Source organism: Sorghum bicolor, chromosome 10 (assembly GCF_000003195.3).
Source record: "Sorghum bicolor cultivar BTx623 chromosome 10, Sorghum_bicolor_NCBIv3, whole genome shotgun sequence".
NCBI lineage: Eukaryota > Viridiplantae > Streptophyta > Magnoliopsida > Poales > Poaceae > Sorghum > Sorghum bicolor.
In genome coordinates this window covers 13,145,194-13,168,039 of record NC_012879.2, presented here as the reverse complement: position 1 = coordinate 13,168,039, position 22,846 = coordinate 13,145,194, and the positions used below count along the sequence as shown (strand labels likewise).

Sequence of the window (22,846 nt, the reverse complement as noted above, 5' to 3'; positions counted from 1 at the left end):
GTGAATGAGCCCTCCTCGATGTCTTCAGAATATTTCATTATCCTTGACACTGCCTCCTCGGTCTCTGGCTTGGCAAATTTCAGACTGCTGCCTGATTCTTCAAGATTCCTGGCAAAGAGCCAACGCTTGGTGCGTGGCTTCAATTTCATTACTTTTGTATTCCCAGCAGCTACGGCCTCCTCTTCCATCTTTCTAAACATCTCTTCCTTGCCCTCGTAGCCACCGGGGCCTAGACGAGGGTGGTGGATGTTCTTCTTCGCCTGCAAGCTGTTCTTTTCACTTAAGGCCAAAGATTCTGGTGCAGTCTTCTCAGCCACGAGCAACGCCCAGATAGCAGGAGTGATGTGTCCATACTTATGGTACGGAGTTAACCCCTTTTTGATGTACTCGGTGTTCAGCTCATTCCTCCAACGTCGGAAGGATTCTCCCATCATCTTCATAGCACGTCGTCTTACTAGGGGTAGCTTCTCTGCCGGAATCCTAAAATTAAAATTGACCAACAGACGATTTTTCCATAGGTCATCCTTTATGTCCTCTGGATAGTCGTGCCAATTACGGATTGATGGGTTCAACTTGTCTCTGACTAGGGCCCCAATTGCATTGCGGAATTTTGATTGGAACTCCTTTGGCTTAAGGATCTGCCCTTCTTCCCCAACCTCATCAATCACATAAACCATTTTTGCATTTGGATAGTGGTTTGGCTTTCTGACCCCTCCTTTCCTTTTCACTTTGGTAGTCGAGGCCGAGGTTGTGCCTTCAGGTTGCGGAGCAGAGGCCACAATCGTAGTCTCTGTGCCTGTTGCCTCTGCCCTCCTTTCCCTTGCCCCGTCGTGTCCGGCGAAACGTGTCGGACGCCGACGTGGTCTTTTTGGAGGTTTAGGAGGGACCTGTATAAACAACAGGTCAAAGTGTTAGTAGAGGTAACACAACCATATCGTTACCAAAATTTATGGTTTACTAAGTGACCTTCATATCCCTACCTCCTCGTTTGGGTCAAAGTCCTTGTCCAACTCATCCGTCGTTGGCTTCCGTCTAGGTTCACATGGGTGTGGATCCTCAGGACTTTCATATCCCGAGGTTGAGTCATCGTCCTTGCTAGATCCTTCATCAGTCTCTCCTCTTCCCGCTTCTCCCCCTTGCTCCTCGCCAGACTCCTCCTGAGTAAGCATAAATGCTACACCATTGCCCACTTCTTCATCAAACTGTTCCTGAGAAAACTGATCATGTATTTCTTGCTCTCTAGGGCTAGGGTGCTCTTCATGTTCGTTGGATCGGGCTGCATTGCTTGTTGTCCGTGTCATTTCGTGATTTGTTCTAACAGATGAAAGGAATAAAGTGTGCTTTAGTAGTAGTAGTAGTAGCAGCAGCAGCATTAGTAGTAGTCGTAGCAGCAGCAGTGCTTTAGTAGTAGTAGTAGTAGGTTGAAGAGAGGAGAAGAGAGAGCAGCAGTGCTTTAGTAGTAGTATTAGTAGTAGTAGTAGTAGTAGTAGTAGTAGTAGTAGTAGTAGTAGTAGTAGTAGTAGTAGTAGTAGTAGTAGTAGTAGTAGTAGTAGTAGTAGTAGTAGTAGTAGTAGTAGTAGTAGTAGTAGTAGTAGTAGTAGTAGTAGTAGTAGTACTAGTAGTAGTAGTAGTAGTAGTAGTAGTAGTAGTAGTAGCAGCAGCAGCAGCTAGGACTAGTAGTAGACTAGTGCAGCAGTGTTGGAGAGAGGATGAGAGTAGAAAATAGAAGAGAGACAGAAAGAGCAGAGAGGAAGGAGAGGTGAGGAGAGGGAAAGGTTTTAAAAAGGCCTTAGAAATATGTCTACCATCATTTGATCAAGAACTTGGAGCATCAAGGCATCAAAACAGAGAAGTAGGTTGAAGAGAGGAGAAGAGAGAGCAGCAGTGCTTTAGTAGTAGCAGCAGTGCTTTAGTAGTAGCAGCAGCAGCAGATGAGAGGAGAAGATAGGAGAGAGAACACACAAAGGAGACAAATTAGTTTGGTAGTAGTAGAAGAAGAAGAAGAAGAAGAAACAAATGTGCCCTCAAATTAGCGGGTTGCTGCTTTATAGAGCCATCCGCTGCTCTGTGGTGATCATAGATCATAGACTTATATGACAGTCAGTAATAGGTTAAGAGAAAACCCATTTGCACTACAAGACCGAAAACCTCTGGGGGAGGCTAGTATCCAATGGCACTCCATTCGAGACGAGTTTCCCCCAGAAGCTTTCGGTCTAGGAGAAGCTATGGGTATTTGACTGTCATGTTGTCTCACTACACCTTTAGTATCATCGAGCAAGAAATTTTGAAAAAAAAAAGTATTACAAGTAGTAAAGGCCTCAGTACCATGTCAATCATCATTTGATCATGAACTTGGAGCATAAAGGCATCGTAATAGAGAAGATGAGGTCATATAGGGGCCGCTGGTAACGATGCCAAGTTCCTCACAAGTTCCTGATCATCAGCTCATATTCCATATAATGAATGGACTTAGACAATCTAATCATCGGCAAAACAAAGGAGAGAAGAAAAATCATAGAAGTAGGAGAGAAGAGTAGTAGAATTAGGACTAGAGTAGAGCAGCAGCTAGCACTAGTAGTAGACTAGTGCAGTAGTAGTAGAGTTGGAGCACAACAGCAGTAGTAGTAGGATTACAGTAAGCCACAAATTATAATGACAGTAAGCCCCAACAGTAGTGTAGTACTAGTAGAGTACTAGAGTAGAGCAGCAGCTAGGACTAGTAGTAGACTAGTGCAGCAGTGTTGTAGAGAGGATGAGAGTAGAAAATAGAAGAGAGACAGAAAGAGCAGAGAGGAAGGAGAGGTGAGGAGAGGGAAAGGTTTAAAAAAGGCCTTAGAAATATGTCTACCATCATTTGATCAAGAACTTGGAGCATCAAGGCATCAAAACAGAGAAGTAGGTTGAAGAGAGGAGAAGAGAGAGCAGCAGTGCTTTAGTAGTAGTATTAGTAGTAGTAGTAGTAGTAGTAGTAGTAGTAGTAGTAGTAGTAGTAGTAGTAGTAGTAGTAGTAGTAGTAGTAGTAGTAGTAGTAGCAGCAGCAGCAGCAGCTAGGACTAGTAGTAGACTAGTGCAGCAGTGTTGGAGAGAGGATGAGAGTAGAAAATAGAAGAGAGACAGAAAGAGCAGAGAGGAAGGAGAGGTGAGGAGAGGGAAAGGTTTTAAAAAGGCCTTAGAAATATGTCTACCATCATTTGATCAAGAACTTGGAGCATCAAGGCATCAAAACAGAGAAGTAGGTTGAAGAGAGGAGAAGAGAGAGCAGCAGTGCTTTAGTAGTAGTAGCAGTGCTTTAGTAGTAGCAGCAGCAGCAGATGAGAGGAGAAGATAGGAGAGAGAACACACAAAGGAGACAAATTAGTTTGGTAGTAGTAGAAGAAGAAGAAGAAACTAATGTGCCCTCAAATTAGCGGGTTGCTGCTTTATAGAGCCATCCGCTGCTCTGTGGTGATCATAGATCATAGACTTATATGACAGTCAGTAATAGGTTAAGAGAAAACCCATTTGCACTACAAGACCGAAAACCTCTGGGGGAGGCTAGTATCCAATGGCACTCCATTCGAGACGAGTTTCCCCCAGAAGCTTTCGGTCTAGGAGAAGCTATGGGTATTTGACTGTCATGTTGTCTCACTACACCTTTTGTATCATCGAGCAAGAAATTTTGAAAAAAAAAGTAGTACAAGTAGTAAAGGCCTCAGTACCATGTCAATCATCATTTGATCATGAACTTGGAGCATAAAGGCATCGTAATAGAGAAGATGAGGTCATATAGGGGCCGCTGGTAACGATGCCAAGTTCCTCACAAGTTCCTGATCATCAGCTCATATTCCATACAATGAATGGACTTAGACAATCTCATCATCGGCAAAACAAAGGAGAGAAGAAAAATAGAAGAGGAGAGTAGTAGTAGTAGTATAGAGGAGCACAGTTTATAAAACTGTCATAGAGAGGGTAGTAGGAGAGTTGGGCACAACAGCAGTAGTAGTAGGATTACAGTAAGCCCCAACAGTAGTGTAGTACTAGTAGAGTACTAGAGTAGAGCAGCAGCTAGCACTAGTAGTAGACTAGTGCAGTAGTGTTGGAGAGAGGATGAGAGTAGAGAATAGAAGAGAGATAGAAGGAGCAGAGAGGAAGGAGAGGTGAGGAGAGGGAAAGGTTTAAAAAAGGCCTCAGAAACATGTCTAGCATCATTTGATCAAGAACTTGGAGCATCAAGGCATCAAAATAGAGAACAAGGCACTATAGAGGCGGCTAGTAATGATGCCAAGTTACTCATAAGTTTTGGATCATCAGCTCATATTCTAAAATAATGTATTGAATTAGACAATTTCATCATCGGCAAAACAATAGTAGAGGAGAGAGGGTATAGTAGTAGTATAGAGGGGCACGGTTCAAAAAATGTCACCAATTCAAAATTATCCCAGTAAGCCACCACAACAGTAGAGTAGTAGTAGTAGTAGTAGTAGTAGAGAGGAGTGGCATATAAGCAGCCTGCTATATAAACAACAGTAATTATGCCTCAGTATATAAAACTGTCATAGAGAGAGTAGTAGTACAGTTGTAGTACAAAAGCAGTAGTAGTAGGATTACAGTAAGCCACAAATTAAAATGACAGTAAGCCACCAGAACGTAACCAGTAATAGGTAACCAGTGACTAAACTATGTAACTTGTGGGAGAAATAAGAAACAGATTGACTATCAAATGATAAGCTAATGCAAGGCATAGAAGTCAAAGTAAACAGATTGACTATAAAATGATAATGGAACAAACTAGAAGTCAAAGATCATACAAATAGAGTTCAGAGTCAAACATAAAGATAATAGATGATTGAGGGAACATTTCCTGAATCTATAATAATATTCATGTCAAATATGACTCAGGCAAAAGCATCATTAACCAGACAACATAGCTCTAAAAGACAATTACAGTAGTATGATCGACATCGATTATGACATCAGAGCCCCGGATTATAGCTATCTGCTGATAGCAGAAATGAAAGAGACTTCTATTACCAAAAGTTTGATATATTCAGAACGTGCAAAGGTAAAACCATCCAGCTGCTTCAACTACTGCAGCAATGTCTACAAGACTTCAAACACAGAGCTACCAGAATTTCAAACATAGTTATAACCCTCGCAGACACCAGTACAGACAACAAGTATATATACCTTTGTGACTTTGCTAGGCACCTAAAATCTACTGCAGATCATGCATATAGAACTAGATGGTTTCAAAAAAGCAAAGTGAGCAAACTCACATACCTGAGCAGCCTATGAAACTAGATGGTTTCAAAAAAGCAAAGTGAGCAAACTCACATACCTTTGGAGGAGAAGGAGAGAGTCGCGGACGGGCGGCGCCTAGGGTTCCTAGCAGGCGGAGTGCCCAGGCTCACCGACGGGCGGGCGGCCGCGCGTGGATCTTCGGCCCTCGGCGACGTCTAGGGTTCTGACAGGGCGGAGCGCACGGGCTCGCACATGGACGGAAGCAGGTCGCCGAGCTCGCGGAAGAAGAGCTCGTGGACGCGCCGACGAAGAGCTCGTGGACGACCGAGGTCCTCGGCCAGACTCGCCGAGCTCGTGGAGGCGCGCGTGGGCGGGCGGCCGTGTGCAGATCTGGCTCCCGGCGGCAGCAGAGTGGTGGCGTGGCACGGGCACCAGCGAAGGGGGAGGGGGAGGAGAGCGCGGGGAGGAGAGTGGTGGCGTTGCACGGCACCGGCGAAGGGGGAGGGGGAGGAGAGTGGTGGCGTGGAATCGGGCGGCGGCGGCTAGGGTTCCGATCGGGGGGAATCGGGCAGCCTGACGGCGTCCAACTGCGAATGAGAACGCCCTGGCTTAGGCGCTGCGAACGGAAGGGGGTTTTATGGAGGGCAGCCCCACTGTAAGGGCGGTTCAGATGTGAACCGCCCTTATTGTGGTTTTCTTGAAATTTAAAATCATTTTTTTAATTTAGTTAAAGTTTAAAATGTATTTATATAATAATTTTAATTTATTCCATGTATTTTTATATATAATTTATATATATTATATAATTTCAAACTATTCCAAGTTTTTGTATCTTTAATTTATATACATTATATAATTTCAAACTAAATTGGTTTGGAATTAAAAAATAAAATTGTGTAAACTTAAAAATTCTTTAGTGCCTCACTTGACCTAATATGTAATAATTTTGAATTATTTCATACATTTTTATGATTAGTTTATATATATATATATATATGCAAAGTTTATTCATTTTTGTCTACTTTGACCAAGTCAAACATTGGATTTTTGACAAAATACACTTTGACCGGACCCGAGATGGTCTCAGATGCAAAAGTCATGAATACAAAGTTTGTTCCCCTTCTCAAGATACACATTTGGTGTAATGGTCAACTTTTCATATGAGATGGTTTGGACCACTCAAATTTTGAAATTTCAAATTTTTACTGCTACACGCACGTTTTCGGGACCCTAAATGGCCCCAACTCCGAAAGTCATGAATAGCAACTTTGTTCCACTCATCAAGATGTACATTTGATATATAGGACATTTTTGCATTTGACAAAGCGTTAAGAAAGTGCAGTTCTAAATCCACAAGTCCCGCATGTAGTTTCATAAAGTCTATGTGTGATTCAAGATTTTGTGACTAGAGTTTACAAACACTTTCTCAAATACAAAAATGTCCTATGTATGAAATGTGTATCTTGATGAGCTCTAACTACCTTGTATTCAAAAGTTTTTCATTTGAGGTCATTTACTCACTCGTTTGACCAGGTTTGTCCAAGCCACGCCTTGGGTTTTCAAAACATGTGAACTGAGTTTTCTTTAACTTTTCCAAATGCAAAAATGTATTGTGTACCAAAGGTAGACCTTGATGAGATCTAACTATGTTGTATTCAATTTTTTTTCATTTGAGGTCTTTTATTGCCTAGTTTGACCTAGTTTGACCAAGTCAAACATTGGATTTTTGACAAAATACACTTTGACCGGACCCGAGATGGTCTCAGATGCAAAAGTCATGAATACAAAGTTTGTTCCCCTTCTCAAGATACACATTTGGTGTAATGGTCAACTTTTCATATGAGATGGTTTGGACCACTCAAATTTTGAAATTTCAAATTTTTACTGCTACACGCACGTTTTCGGGACCCTAAATGGCCCCAACTCCGAAAGTCATGAATAGCAACTTTGTTCCACTCATCAAGATGTACATTTGATATATAGGACATTTTTGCATTTGACAAAGCGTTAAGAAAGTGCAGTTCTAAATCCACAAGTCCCGCATGTAGTTTCATAAAGTCTATGTGTGATTCAAGATTTTGTGACTAGAGTTTACAAACACTTTCTCAAATACAAAAATGTCCTATGTATGAAATGTGTATCTTGATGAGCTCTAACTACCTTGTATTCAAAAGTTTTTCATTTGAGGTCATTTACTCACTCGTTTGACCAGGTTTGTCCAAGCCACGCCTTGGGTTTTCAAAACATGTGAACTGAGTTTTCTTTAACTTTTCCAAATGCAAAAATGTATTGTGTACCAAAGGTAGACCTTGATGAGATCTAACTATGTTGTATTCAATTTTTTTTCATTTGAGGTCTTTTATTGCCTAGTTTGACCTAGTTTGACCAAGTCAAACATTGGATTTTTGACAAAATACACTTTGACCGGACCCGAGATGGTCTCAGATGCAAAAGTCATGAATACAAAGTTTGTTCCCCTTCTCAAGATACACATTTGGTGTAATGGTCAACTTTTCATATGAGATGGTTTGGACCACTCAAATTTTGAAATTTCAAATTTTTACTGCTACACGCACGTTTTCGGGACCCTAAATGGCCCCAACTCCGAAAGTCATGAATAGCAACTTTGTTCCACTCATCAAGATGTACATTTGATATATAGGACATTTTTGCATTTGACAAAGCGTTAAGAAAGTGCAGTTCTAAATCCACAAGTCCCGCATGTAGTTTCATAAAGTCTATGTGTGATTCAAGATTTTGTGACTAGAGTTTACAAACACTTTCTCAAATGCAAAAATGTCCTATGTATGAAATGTGTATCTTGATGAGCTCTAACTACCTTGTATTCAAAAGTTTTTCATTTGAGGTCATTTACTCACTCGTTTGACCAGGTTTGTCCAAGCCACGCCTTGGGTTTTCAAAACATGTGAACTGAGTTTTCTTTAACTTTTCCAAATGCAAAAATGTATTGTGTACCAAAGGTAGACCTTGATGAGATCTAACTATGTTGTATTCAATTTTTTTTCATTTGAGGTCTTTTATTGCCTAGTTTGACCTAGTTTGACCAAGTCAAACATTGGATTTTTGACAAAATACACTTTGACCGGACCCGAGATGGTCTCAGATGCAAAAGTCATGAATACAAAGTTTGTTCCCCTTCTCAAGATACACATTTGGTGTAATGGTCAACTTTTCATATGAGATGGTTTGGACCACTCAAATTTTGAAATTTCAAATTTTTACTGCTACACGCACGTTTTCGGGACCCTAAATGGCCCCAACTCCGAAAGTCATGAATAGCAACTTTGTTCCACTCATCAAGATGTACATTTGATATATAGGACATTTTTGCATTTGACAAAGCGTTAAGAAAGTGCAGTTCTAAATCCACAAGTCCCGCATGTAGTTTCATAAAGTCTATGTGTGATTCAAGACTTTGTGACTAGAGTTTACAAACACTTTCTCAAATGCAAAAATGTCCTATGTATGAAATGTGTATCTTGATGAGCTCTAACTACCTTGTATTCAAAAGTTTTTCATTTGAGGTCATTTACTCACTCGTTTGACCAGGTTTGTCCAAGCCACGCCTTGGGTTTTCAAAACATGTGAACTGAGTTTTCTGTAACTTTTCCAAATGCAAAAATGTATTGTGTACCAAAGGTACACCTTGATGAGATCTAACTATGTTGTATTCAATTTTTTTTCATTTGAGGTCTTTTATTGCCTAGTTTGACCTAGTTTGACCAAGTCAAACATTGGATTTTTGACAAAATACACTTTGACCGGACCCGAGATGGTCTCAGATGCAAAAGTCATGAATACAAAGTTTGTTCCCCTTCTCAAGACACACATTTGGTGTAATGGTAAACTTTTCATATGAGATGGTTTGGACCACTCAAATTTTGAAATTTCAAATTTTTACTGCTACACGCACGTTTTCGGGACCCTAAATGGCCCCAACTCCGAAAGTCATGAATAGCAACTTTGTTCCACTCATCAAGATGTACATTTGATATATAGGACGTTTTTGCATTTGACAAAGCGTTAAGAAATGTAGTCTCACACACATACATAAATGTAGTCTCACACACATACATAAATGTAGTCTCACACACATACATAAATGTAGTCTCACATGGATACATAAATAAAGTCTCACACACATACAAATGACTATTTATTAGTATCCGCCGCCGTAACAGTTTTCCACTTCACACCTTTTCGTTCCCATGGCAATACATCTTTGGGTAGGCTTTTTTCCACAACACCAATCTTGTTAATAAAGTCTGTGAATAGCGGCACCTGATCGCACTTATTGTAGGCTTCAACATCATCAACGCCATCAACTCCAATAATGTGCTGTTTTCCAGGGATAACCACATGCTTAGGTTTCTTCTTTGGGGGGACAATGCTGAGCGGGTCGGTCATATAGAAAACCTGTGTAACATGTGAAGCAAGGACCCATGGATCATCCTGGTAGCCTATGCTGTGAAGGTCCACGACCCTCAATCCGATTTCATTGAATTCATGTTGCTTGATCTAGCGACATCGAAATAGGGCCACATTTAGTGCCTCAGTTCCATAGTCAAGTTCCCATATATCTTCAATTATGCCAAAGTAATCGATCTTTTGTCCCCCTGCGCCGATAGCCACTGCTCGAACACCACTGTTTTGGTTCACACATTTACTATCCTTTGCGTGGGTATAGTATGTGTACCCATTGATCTCATAAGAACTCCAAGATGTCACCTGTCTTGATGGCCCCGCTGCCAACTTACTGATGGTAATAGAATCTATGGTTTCTCCAGGCTGTATGTTTTGGTCCTTCAACCATGAAGTTAGGCGTTGCTTGTGTTGTTTCATGACCCAATCACCTGTACGACCATTTCTCTCTGATTGGATGATCTCCATGTGTTCATCAATATATGGTTCCATCAGTTTTGTGCTCGCCAAGACAGCGTAGTGCGCCCGACTCACTTCAGCGTATTCATTGTCGATGAAGATTTTTCTACCATTTGTGCCCTTCCCGGCCAGCCTACCCTTGTAGTGAGAATCGGGAATACCAATCCCTCTCTGTACTTTTAGGTACTCTTGACAGCACTCGATGACTTCTTCACTACTGTAGCCCTCTATCATAGAGCCCTCTGGGTATGCACGATTATGCACATATCGACTTAGAACCGACATGAACCGCTCATACGACCACATTTCATGCAAGTAGCAAGGGCCCAACGCCTGTATCTGATGAACCATGTGAATCATGAGATGTACCATAGGGTCGAAGAAAGCGGGAGGTAAACACATCTCTAGTTGGTTTTGGGTCTCTACGACAAAATCATGTAGGTCACTCAGCTCTGTCTTGCTAATCTTCTTCTGTGAGATCTTCGACCAGAAGTAGCACATGCGGGTGATAGCCATCTTCAAAAACTCTGGCTTGATAGCCCTTATTGCGATTGGTAGGAACACCGTCAGCATCATATGACAATCGTGAGCCTTGCAGTGTGGAAATGATAGGTCCTTCATCGACACTAGCTTCTTCGGGTTTGCCGAAAACCCAGTCGGGACTTTGATCCCCTTCACAGAAGTGCATAAACCTCTCCTCTCTTCTAGGTCCAGGTTGTAGCTAGCCGCGGGTAGGGTGTATTTTCCAGTTTTTGTCTCAAGTACCGGGTGAAGCTCTGGCATCACATGTAGCTGCTCCATGTCTCTCCTTGCTTTGAGACTATCCTTTGACTTCGGTGTGTCCATCAAGGTAGCGATGAGACTCTCAAAGACATTCTTCTGCACATGCATAGCATCAATGGCATGGGGGACCTCCAATTGTTGCCAATATTCAAGATACTGAAAGAAGATTGACTTTTTCTTAAAAGGCACGCCTTCAATAGGAGGTGTGCTTCTATCTCTAGGTGTTCCATCCATTTTCTTCTTTCCATAGATGACACTTATATTTTTCACCATTTGGAACACATATTGTCCATCATGACGTCTCTCCGGAGGTCGATCTTCATCCTCTGGGATGTTGCCAAAATACTTTAAGTACACTTTGCTGCGGTACTTGTGACCTTGCTTTAAAAAGCGACGATTCCTGATGTAAACAATCTTCTTAGATCCATCTAGGTACACCCATTTAGTATCATCCAGACAGACTAAGCATCCTGTCTTGCCTTTGATTTGTCCAGACAAGGCAAACAATGCAGGGTGGTCGTTGATAGTCACAAATATTATTGCTCTTAATGTGAAGGTCTCCTTTTGGAAAGCATCATACATCAGCTCCCCTGTCCTCCATAGTTTCTCGAATTCTTCCATCACAGGCTCGAGGAACACGTCCATATCAAAGCCTGGTTGCTGAGGGCCAGAAACAAGAACAATGAGGAAAAGATACTTTCTCTTCTGACACAACCACGTTGGGATGTTGTACATGGTCAAGATCACTGGCCAAGTGCTATGGTTGCTCGTCCTCTCGTTGAAGGGATTCATTCCATCGGTGCTCAAGGCAAACCGTACATTCCTTGGGTCCGAACTGAACAGTGGGTTGTTATTATCGAAGTCCTGCCACTGACTGCCATCGGCCGGGTGTGCAATCACATCGTCATCGACCTTGCGCTCATCGTCCCACCATGTCATGAGCGCGGCTTCCTTAGGGTTCAGGAAAATACGCCTCAAGCGGTCGGTCACTGGCAGATACCACATTACCAAGGCAGGAATTTTTCTCTTCTTTGCGTCGTTGCCTAATGGGGTGTCCTCTGGAGGTCGAGATTCTTGTACCACCTTTTTGGAACCCTTCTTACTCCTCTTGTTCCCGGTGGAGGCTTCTCCACCACTGTAAAGGTCATTGTCCTTGTACCGACTTGCCCCACAACGAGGACATTTATCCAGACCTTCGAACGTTTCACCACGAAAAAGGATACAATGGTTGGGGCATGCATGGATCTTTTCAACACCCATTGTCAATGGACTTATGACCTTCTTAGCATGGTATGTGTTGGAGGGAACTAAGTTCGGCAGTGGCAGCACAGATGAAAGAAGATGCAACAGATCGTCAAAACTGCAGTCTGACCAGCCGTACTTAGCCTTCAGGATGAGTAGCTCAAGCACAAAACGGAGCAGTGTCCAATGTGTTGGACAGCCCTTCTCAACACCATACACAGTCTCCTTTGACGCTGTTTTCACCCGCTCTAGATTTTCTAGACCCTTCTTCTGTTGTAGTATTTCTGGTCCAATGGCCCGAAGCATTTCCTCTAAGTTGTCAAAGTTTTCTGCATCCCCCTCACATGCTCCAACATCATTATTGTCAACACCGCCAACATCCCCATCATTATTGTCGACACCACCGACATCATCACCACGTGCTTGTTCATTTGCTGAATCATGTTGCATTTGTGCTTCAAACATGTCTGCGTATTGGGACAACAATTGGCCTTCTTCAGCATCGTCTTCTTGGTCATCATCGTTGCCATCAAGAAACATTACTTCACCATGATGAAGCCATACTGTGTAGTTCGGGACAAATCCTCGCCTAATCAGATGTGATCTGATGATTTCCACATCATAAGTTGCTAAGTGGTTCTTGCAATCTTTACAGGGACAAATAACTGAACAATTATTTCCTGTTGACAACGTCTTTGCATGATTCACTGCGATTGTAATAAATTTGTCCACCTCATCAGCATAGGCTTGTGAGTACCTTGGCAAACCATACATCCAAGTAGCCCTATTCTCCATCTTTACATAAATAAAAAAATTAATTAGTTGAGAATAATTATTAGCAACAATTAATAAGTAACAATTATTATCTACCATTATTAGCAACAATTAGTAGCTATCATTATTAGCAATAATTGTGTTAGAAATGATTATTAGACATAATTAATAGTACCAATTATTATCTACCATTATTAGCAACAATTAATAAGTAACAATTATTATCTACCATTATTAGCAACAATTAATAAGTAACAATTATTATCTACCATTATTAGCAACAAATAATAAGTACCAATTATTATCTACCATTATTAGCAATAATTAATAAGTAACAATTATTATCTACCATTATTAGCAACAATTATTAGCTATCATTATTGGTAATAATTGTGTTAGAAACGATTATTAGACATAATTAATATTACCAAATATTATCTACCATTATTAGCAACAATTAATAAGTAACAATTATTATCTACCATTTTTAGCAACAATTATTATCTATCATTATTAGTAATAATTGTGTTAGAAACGATTATTAGACATAATTAATTTTACCAATTATGATCTACCATTATTAGAAACAATTAATATTAACAATAACTATTAGTTTACCAATAACTATTCATGCCAACCACATTCCAAATTCATGAAACAAAAACAAAAAAAGGAAACCCTAGATCTAGAATGTCTTTTCTCTCCATACATGAAACTACAATTAATCTCCAATAAAATAAAGCTATATCACCTAATTGATGGTGCAAGGTGGTGTCTCTACCTATTCTACACTAATAGCATCATAGATAAGCTCTAATTTGGTCAACACAAAGCTCAAGCTCCGTGGAAGAGAGAGAAAACCAAAATGTAAATTGCTCACTAACCAACCAATAAAACATGGATTAGAGGGTGGGAATAGCATTTTCTTACCTTAAACAAGCTCCCCACCAAAGGATTTAAGTTCAAAACCTCCCCCCTTCCTAGAGTGATTTTAGGGAGGTGCCCAAGGCCTCCCAAACCTTTTTTTTGCGAGTGGAAGTGAGTGGCTCGGGGAGGAAGAAGAGTGGGCTGGCTACTTATGCTACAGACCTCTGTAGGGGCGGTTGGTGTTACCAGCCGCCCCTACAGTGCCTCCCCCACTGTAAGGGCGGCTGGTAACACCAACCGCCCCTACAGAGAACACTGCAAGGGCGGCTGGCTTTGTGCTTGGCTGCCCACCCACTGTAAGGGCGGTTCAAATGTTAACCGCCCCTACAGTGTGGGGAGGGGCGCTCTCTTAGTAAGTTTTTCACGTAGTGACTCATGTCTCAAGCTATACATATACAACGTTTATGCGTTGTCACTACTTGTAACACTTGGTTGTATAACGTGTCAATCTATCAAGAGGGCATGGGCGACTTGTTGATTATTACTATTGAAAAGGGAGCTGGGGATTCATATTCAGCGGAAATGTGTTGAACTTCAAAATATCCATAAATATAGTTAAAGCTATTTCAAAAAAATCTGAAAACAAGAAAAATATGGAGAAGCCATGTTGTAAATTGCATCCATGTAAATTTTGACATCAAACTAAGATGTATTTGTGATGTAGGAGTACAAAGGAAAAAAAATTAATAATAATACTTGTCGAACAATACAAAATTGTGTGTATAAGGCCAGTCTCAATGCATAGTTTCATGATATAGTTACCAAGATTATAAACTAGGTAACCGAGCCACAAGAGTTTCATGGGGATAAAACTCCTCTCTCATCTGATGAAAATCCTTCATTTAATGACCCTGTCAAGTTAGCAATTTTGCTTATATGGCATCCTATTTAATTTGCATGACATTCTCATAAAACATGCATTGAGACTGGCCTAACGTGTGATACATACATGGTACCTAGATATTTTTCTGGCGGTTTTGAGAATTTCCCGATCTAGCACATTATCACAGGTTGTTTAATTACATACACATTAATGTGTGATTCCACTTTGATTTGGCCTGAGGTTACAAAAGTTATTATCTAACATATGTATTTCTGAAGATTTTGTTTATGATTCAAATTAGGTAGAGTTAAACAAATATGAAAAACCAGAAAGAGAACAAGCCATTATCAGAATACATGACAGACAGAGACCAGTTGTATCAATTAATCAAATCCATTCAGTTATATATATATATATAACGGTTGACCCCATAATGTTGCAAGAGCAAACGAAGTGAGCAAAGCAGAAACACACTTGCATTGGTCGTCCCTCCCGACCATGCAAGAGCAAATACGGCACAGCCAATTACGTGTCCACCCTCGTTCCACGGCACGGCCGATCCCTGGTGAATTCAGTAGAAGATCATGGTAGCGACCGCAGCGGCAACGCCGGCGGCGATGGCAGCTCCGCTTCCAAGGGTAGCAGCACCGGAGTCATCAGCAGCCGCCGGTCCCTCAGCAGGCCCATCAGCGGCAGGCGTCGCCGCCGCGGCTGCCGGGGAAGGGACCAACTCCTCGTCGGTGGACGAAGAAGAAGGCGGTGTAGTAGAGGCGGTGGTCGGCGCTGCAGCTGGACCAGACTTCCTAGACGACGACGACGACGGCGATGGGGCATGCGCGGCGGCGGCGGGGGTGGGGGTGGAGGCGACGGCAGCAGCAGCAGGGGCCTTAGCGGGGGCAGGAGTTTTCTTGGCAGCAGCAGCCTCGGGTGCCTTGGCAGGAGCTCTGGCAGTGGCAGCCTTCGGTGACGCTGCCGGGGCCTCGGCGGCCGCGCTGAGGGCAGCGACGACGGCGAGGATGTAGAAGAGGGCCGCCGCAGCTGTGACGCGCGACATTTTCGTTGGCTGGCTCTGCTGCTGGATGTGGTGGTGGTGACGACGGAGGGAGGGGGGTGCAACTGTGCAAGGTTTGTTGTTTCTTGCTTTGTGGGGTGAGTTGCAGAGGGAGACGGCGAGGAATTTTTATAGGTGTCGTGTTGGTAAGCTTGTGAGGATGGGAGGAACTCTCGTGAAAACTTGAGGTGGGAGACGCAAAGCTGATGGCCGCCCGGCCGTTGCGCGCCATGTTTTTCAAACGGTTGACGATGGCTTTGTGGGGTCTGTAGTGTCTGTCCGGTTATTATGGTTGCTGGTTGGTGATTGTTTCTGTTGTTCTAGACTTCTAGAGTTCTAGGGCAGATGAATCATATATGGACATGGATCATTGAGGAGCGGATGGGATGGGCCTGGGTCATCATGTTCGACCTGAGAATTGGTGGGCCTTGGAGCTCGGTCCTTCGTTTGGACGGTGCAATTTTTTTTCTTTTTTGAGATTATGTTTAAGCACGTGTTTCATTAACAAGAATAGGTTTTGTTACAAAAGCCGGTAGCTTGAAGCAACCAAAAAAACAACAACAACACGACTCTGAAAACAAAAGCCGACAGAGTTCGGCTACACAATGAAAGCCATAATCACCCGCAACTGACTGAACCTAGCGGAACACCACAGGTCGATCTCGGTCTGGATCAGCGGCTCCAAGAGCGAGGACTGTGGAAGCTTCAGTTAGGACCAGAGATGTACCAGGACTTCATTGTTCACGAATCACGACTCACACAAAACAGCAGTGGCTCAGATGCAGCCAGATTGGGCATCCTTTTTTTCCAAAAAAAAAAAAAGATTTAGCATCCTTTTCTCGGCTATGAAGAGAAGTGTTTCCCTAATAAGAGCATCTTCAATGGATTTCTTATATTGCTTACATTGTTTTAGAGAATATCTTGAAAACGGTTTATGTTATAAGCAAGAACTGCTGTATACCAGCTAAAACTGCAGCGACTCCCATGTTCTAAATTATTTGTTTTTAAAACGGTTTTAGAGAATATCTTCAGAATTATAGGAACAGGAGATCAACTGCAGCGACTCCATGTTCTAGATTATTTATTTTTTAAGGTATAAGGGATTGGATATAATATCTGGTAGAGTTGCTAAAATGTACAGAGAGAGAAATTAAGATAAGTTGCTCAGATCCAGTTTCTATGTTGTTTTTAGTATAAATGGAAGACTAAGCTAGTCTGACCCGATTTCTACGTTTCTAAATGAAAGTTGTGAGAAATGTGGCTAGAAAAAACTGCAAAGAAAAAAACATAGAGATCTAATTTCAGCTTGCTTTAGCCATAAGTAGCTTAAAAACTATAGCAAACAGGCCCATTGTACACTCCTCAAAAGCTATTGTCTATACCTTAGGCTGAAGAACAATTTACATAAGCAGCTTCAACCATGGGTTTAAATCTTGAAATGATAACTGTCACAGAAATCTAAACTAGCTCAAGTTTCCTGGTAAACAATACAGGCTTCAGGACTGAATAAATATGATTACAACACGAAATAGCTGTCAGTTTACAGTGCTCACTCCATTACCACCGGAACGATTCTTCCACAAGCACCTCAACTCAAGCCAACACTTACAATTACATCAGCAGTTCAACATTATCATACATATGCTACAATCAGAAGGGGCCACTATAGTACAAGGACCTGCAGCCTTGACCTTGCCTCCGCAGCTATATTCAGGTGCTCCTCGTCAGGGTTCTCTCTCGCTGCCGCGAGAGCTTCAGCATACATCATCCTTTCCTGCTCTATCTTGTCGACCTCAATCTTGTCAATTTCACTCTGGGTCAATGTTTTGATGCATAGCTATTAGTTTGGAATAGTCAATATTTAGTGCAAAGCATCTAACCAGTTTTCTTTGTGCAAATATTTCCATTTCAGCATCCATAATAACATTGCAAGAGAAAATTAGTACTCCAATCATAATGCATACTAAATCTTAATACAAATTTCCAGTGTAGTATCAAAACTTCACTCCCATGATTAACACTTTCATGCAATCTTTTCCCAAATTTCAAAGAACCTCGTATTGGTATATAGTAAGGAATATCAGCAGGTAACAGTAAACAATAAATACACACCCCCAGAGTGTTTCTGAGACATAAAAATAATGCAGCAAACATTTTAGGCAATGCAATTGGTGACACCCCCAGAGTTTTATGTGACATTTTAGATAAAGCAGCAAACATTTTAGACAAAGCAATCGGTGACAAACAAAGTGGTTCTCAGGAATGACAAGCTAATTAGACAATTTAAAACACCATAACACTAACTTACAGTCCATCCCTTGCTTTAGTTAAGACATTTAATGGTTCAAACAAGTCAATCGTGCTCAAAGGATGTATGCTCACCGTTGATTGGAGTGCCTCTAATTCATGTGACAATGGTATTGTATCATCATAAGAGTCACTTGAAACATTCTCTGAAATTTTTTCGAAAAATGCCATCAATGAGCTTATCTCGAATCCCATATTCGACATATCTCCTTGAAGGTCTTCAACTTTTTTATTTGACATCTTTACCTCCCATTCCAGCTTCTCTAAACTAGCTTGCTTGTCTGCAAGCATAATCTGTAGGAGGACAAAGAAAATGTCAGGTCAAAAATAAAATATTTTCCCATCAATAAACTCAACAATCATTTAATTTTAGCATCCTTACCCAAAAAAGACAAAAGAAAAATTAGTAATACCATGTGTAAGTAGAAACTCAGTATAAGTGAATCATCTGAAGAGGAAATATGTACAGCCATTTATATACGCAAAAGTAAAAGTAAATTACTCAATGTCTAAATCAAAGGGTATGCTGGAATTGCACAAATGTTGATTCAATCCAGTGCAAGACAGCAAGCACAGCTAATTTGCAGTGTCCTCAAAATGAGGATGAGAAACTTTCATAAACTGTGTGTAATGACATTAAACAATCAGTCAACAACCCAGGTTTCTTGAAGATATAAAACTTATGAAGTGTGAATGTAACAGCTATGGCTTTGTGCATGAATCATTGTGACAGACTTTCTGACTATTGTTCTAAGTAGAGGTTGTTGTAGCCTTTAGAAGGTCGTTTGCAAGATAAATTTACTTTATCATATGCATTACATTAAACTAGACTTATGAGCTAGGCTGATTATATGGTTCAGTAACAACAGTATATGTTTACTTGGACTGAAACATATAATATTGCTCATCACAAATATAAGCAAGAACTTTTGTCAAATTTTGTGAAAGTAGTCACAAATTGCTAAGAAATCTGATCTTGTGTACAGTAGCATAACATTCGTATTGTAACTGTATTTAACATTTACATATTTTTTTCATTCACAGGGTGCCAACTTTGATGGTACTGCAGTTTTGTATCACTCTTTTTCATGACAGAGTTACAAGGAAAATATATAATTTAGACAGATTTTATGGGTATAAGCATGCTAGCTAATTCAGAACAGTAGCAAATCATAATCGGCAGCATTTTACCTTTGCATCATGCAACTGAGAATTGGTAGATCTGATCAAAGCTTCTTTGTCAGCCACCAGGCGCCTGAGTTCATCGATGGTTGCATACGCCGCATTCATCTCAGCCACGGAGCTCTCCGCGGACCTCAGCGCCTCCTCCTTCTCGAGCAGTTTCTTTTGCAGGTCATCAATCTGCTCGCGCAGCATGGCAACCTCATCCTTGGGCTTATTTTCAGCTCCGGACAGAGAAAACGGCACAACTGAGCCGCTGTCACCATTAGAATCTGGGGCACTCTTCTTGGCTGCATCACCAGGGTCTCTCCGCTTTTTGGCGGATACGCTCTGTGGCAATTTGACACTTTTCAAATCACTCGCCTGTAAGAATGAAGCATCCATCCTCAGGTTCATCACTACCAAATCCAAAGACCAATTGTCATGGTAGTTTTTATTAAAAAGTCACATATAGTGAAGATTCAGCTGTCATTCCTCTACAGCAAAGCTACAAAAGATAGGAAATCTCATTCTTCTACAGCAAGCTACAAAAGTATAGGAAATCTGAGATGTTTACAAGATCTAGGAAAACTGTCGTTGTGAGGTGGTCTAATCTGAAAGGGGGGAAATCAGCCTTAGGCTGCATTTTTGTTTCCCAATTCTATGTAACATCTGAGACCGACAGCTGAAGGGAACCAGCAATTAAAAACAGGAAACGTGTACTAGATTCGAACGTAAGCAACCGACGCAGGAATAAAATCGACAAATCCACAAACTATCAAAGGAACAGAAAGAAAGATATAGCATATAGGGATGAATGAATTATTAGGGAAGAAAGAGGGAAGAAGGCGGCAAGGTAAAAAAAAAAGACCTTCTTGGGCGGCGCCGGCGTGTAGACCAGCGAAGCGCGGCGCGAGTAGGCCGGGTTGACCCTCCGGTCCTGCACCCAGCAGGAAGAAGCAACACAGAACAACGGTCAGGCACGAGCTCAGCAGGAGCGCGGAAACCCCGGCGAGATCTGCGCGCGGCAGCCGGCCGGTAACTCACCATGAGCGACTCGACGAGCGGCACCATCTCGACGAGGTTCTTGAAGAGCACCCGATCCACGTTCCCGCCTCCGCCGCCGCCGTCGCCGGCAGTCCCGCCGCTGCCGGCCTCCGCCGGCTGCGGCTTGTAGGATCGATCGTGCATTTGGATTTGGTATTCTTTTGTTTTCGAATCGAGTGGGCCTGGGAATTGGGACGGCAATGGAATGGAAAGGGAAAATGGTCGGGTGATGTCAGCCTCGCTCGGGTCGGGTCGGGTCGGGGTTTAAGGCTTTCCGAGGCGTCGTGATGCCGCCGACCGGGTCGGCTTGCTCGCTTTTCTGTTTTTTTCTATCTACGATACCAAGCTTGAAGAGGAGGCTTATGGAGATGCTGGATTTTGGCCAAAAGTGCTGTCTGCTGTGCCACTGATGTATACCTGTGAAGGGTTCGGTTCGACCCGCTTGCGAAGCCGATCCGCACCTGAAATTAGCTTGTGGACCGATTCGGGTCGACCCGAAGCAGAATAGGAGCAAAAGGGTCGTGACCCTATCGACCCCCGGTGAACCTCGGGTCGACCCTTCGACTCGCCTCCTCCTTCTCTGGTAACCCCTTCCACCACCGCCTCCTCCTCCTCCTCCTCCACTTCCCTTACCCTACCTTGGATTTCGCGCACGAGTACAAGATCTGCCACTAAACGATGCACCGAGAGGCTCATCTGGCGATTTGGACGGGCTCGCCTCGGCCGCTCCGCGCTTGTGCGGTAGGTGGAGTGCGGGTGCAGGAAGCCTCGCCAAACCTAGTGGTGCCGACTGCCGAGCTGGGTGGGGGCGCGAGGAGTCGACGGGAAGACAAGGGTGAGGCTCCTTCCTCGCTCACCTTGCCCTGATTGAATTGCTATGATTTTTTTGTTCATTTGTGATTTGCTTCCGGGGTGATTTTCCTCTGGCCACTAGCGACTAGATGATGGATCCCTACTCGCTAGTAAGTTGAATCTGGCCTACATCTGCTCTGCATCCAAACCAAATCTGGATTGTACTCTGCACTGTAATTTGGCTTTTTTTTAAGTAAGATTAATTTGGCTTTACTTAGGTCCAGTTCACCTTTTTCTGTGCAAAGAGTGAAAACGATGTGCCAATAGTCCAAGAAGATCTGTTCACTGTTAGTAACTTCCCCCCTTCCACTGAAAGTCTGAAAAGAGAAGGAAACAAAATGGTAGAGGAAAACAAAGTTGATGAATTCATTCATTCAGATGAAGCCTGGTTAGCTATTCTCTTTGTTTCAGAAAAAAATAAATAAAATGAAATGGTGGTTGAAATATAGTTTTAGAAAGCAGAGGTGCGCAAAAGAAAGCAGTCAAAACATTGAGTCGTTGTTAGACTTTTGTTAGATATTTGAAAAAGAAAGAAAGCAGTCCCAGTCCTCAGTCAGGGAGGAAAAAGAAAGAAAGCAGTCAAAACATTGAGTCGTTGTTAGAATTTTGAAATTGTCGTCGGAATAAATACGCGAGCTTGTGGCTACCATAATCGCAGTCTTACTCTGAAACTGGAATTGTTCTTTTAGTAGTACAGGCTAGAATCTTTTAGTTGTTAAGCATTCTCTTTCACATGAAGTGTCGTCTCGTGTAAACTGCAATCTATGTTGACTCACATTTGTAGTAATGCAAAAAATAGCTGAAGTAAAGTTGCAACAAAAACTTGGAATTTAGTTGCTGCTTGTGATGTAAATTGTCAGTATCACTGTCCTTACTCGCACGGCCTTGGTAGAGTGTTTTTGCATGTTTACCTCCAGAGTTTAAGGAATAGCTGTGCAGACATTTTTTTCAGAATCAAGAGCTGATCACTAAGTTGTCTAGAAGATGAGAGAGCTAGTCGCAGCATTAGCTGACAACTGGATATAGTGACACAGCTAGCAGTATTAGAATTAGAAGGTGAAGTAAGTTTATGACAGTATGAGACTATGACTGAGCTTCTAATTTACATGCCCTGTAAAATGCTTGGAGCAGTGTAAAATGCTTATTGATCTTTCTGTAACTTAATTTTTATGATGTTCTTGGCAGGTGTTACCGATTAGAGTGATTTCTAGTTGCAGTCGATGATTTGGTTATGGAAGAGGATCAAGCATGAAGTTCATAGCTCCTATGACAAATTGGCCACAATTGCAGTTCATTTACTTTTCCTGTATGATTGCTGAATTTTGGAAACTTGTTATGTTGCTTCTTTATTGTGCATATACAGGTGAAATTGAGCATTTTCAGTTTCACATACAACTAATTTGTGGTTGATGGCTTGGTACTAATTTTTGGTTGATATTGTGCTCCCTGTGTGAACCTGTTTGTTATTTTTGGTTGATGTTGTGCTCCCTGTGCTACTAATTTTTGGTACCGTGTCAACGTTGATGTTGTGCTCCCTGTATGCCATATATCCTTAATATGGTGCAATGTCTCTTGTGAACTGATAAGCCTCTTACAAGCTGCTAAGAACTAGTGCTTCTATCAAGTATTAGTTTGACAAGATTTTGTATTCTGTATTTTTTTTCTTCCAAAAAGTATGGATCACGCGCTTGTACGTGAGCAACAGCCACACATACATACGTGGGCTGGCCGTGGACTGTGATTTGGTATATACGTTG

At 42.0% G+C, this 22,846-nt stretch overlaps 3 protein-coding genes across 4 annotated transcripts; all 3 read right to left on the bottom strand.

The window, feature by feature from the left end:
- Positions 9,317-13,893, bottom strand: LOC110430938. Its single transcript, XM_021449185.1, has 2 exons — positions 13,852-13,893; positions 9,317-12,931 (listed from the first exon to the last, which is right to left on the bottom strand). Exon 2 carries the CDS (start codon positions 12,919-12,921, stop codon positions 9,760-9,762), a length of 3,162 nt encoding a protein of 1,053 aa, XP_021304860.1. The 5' UTR covers positions 12,922-12,931; positions 13,852-13,893; the 3' UTR covers positions 9,317-9,759.
- Positions 15,046-15,816, bottom strand: LOC8073742 (testis-specific gene A8 protein). The gene has a single exon (XM_002436835.2). It carries the CDS (start codon positions 15,723-15,725, stop codon positions 15,243-15,245), a length of 483 nt encoding a protein of 160 aa, XP_002436880.1. The 5' UTR covers positions 15,726-15,816; the 3' UTR covers positions 15,046-15,242.
- LOC8073741 lies at positions 17,128-20,486 on the bottom strand. 2 transcript variants are annotated; one of them, XM_021448532.1, is made up of 5 exons: positions 20,238-20,486; positions 20,062-20,130; positions 19,221-19,574; positions 18,105-18,323; positions 17,128-17,559 (listed from the first exon to the last, which is right to left on the bottom strand). In XM_021448532.1, exons 1-5 carry the CDS (start codon positions 20,379-20,381, stop codon positions 17,386-17,388), a joined length of 960 nt encoding a protein of 319 aa, XP_021304207.1. In that variant the 5' UTR covers positions 20,382-20,486; the 3' UTR covers positions 17,128-17,385. The 2 variants fall into 2 exon arrangements, with proteins under 2 accessions (XP_021304207.1, XP_002436879.1); XM_002436834.2 differs by having other exon boundaries at positions 17,128-17,535; positions 20,238-20,481.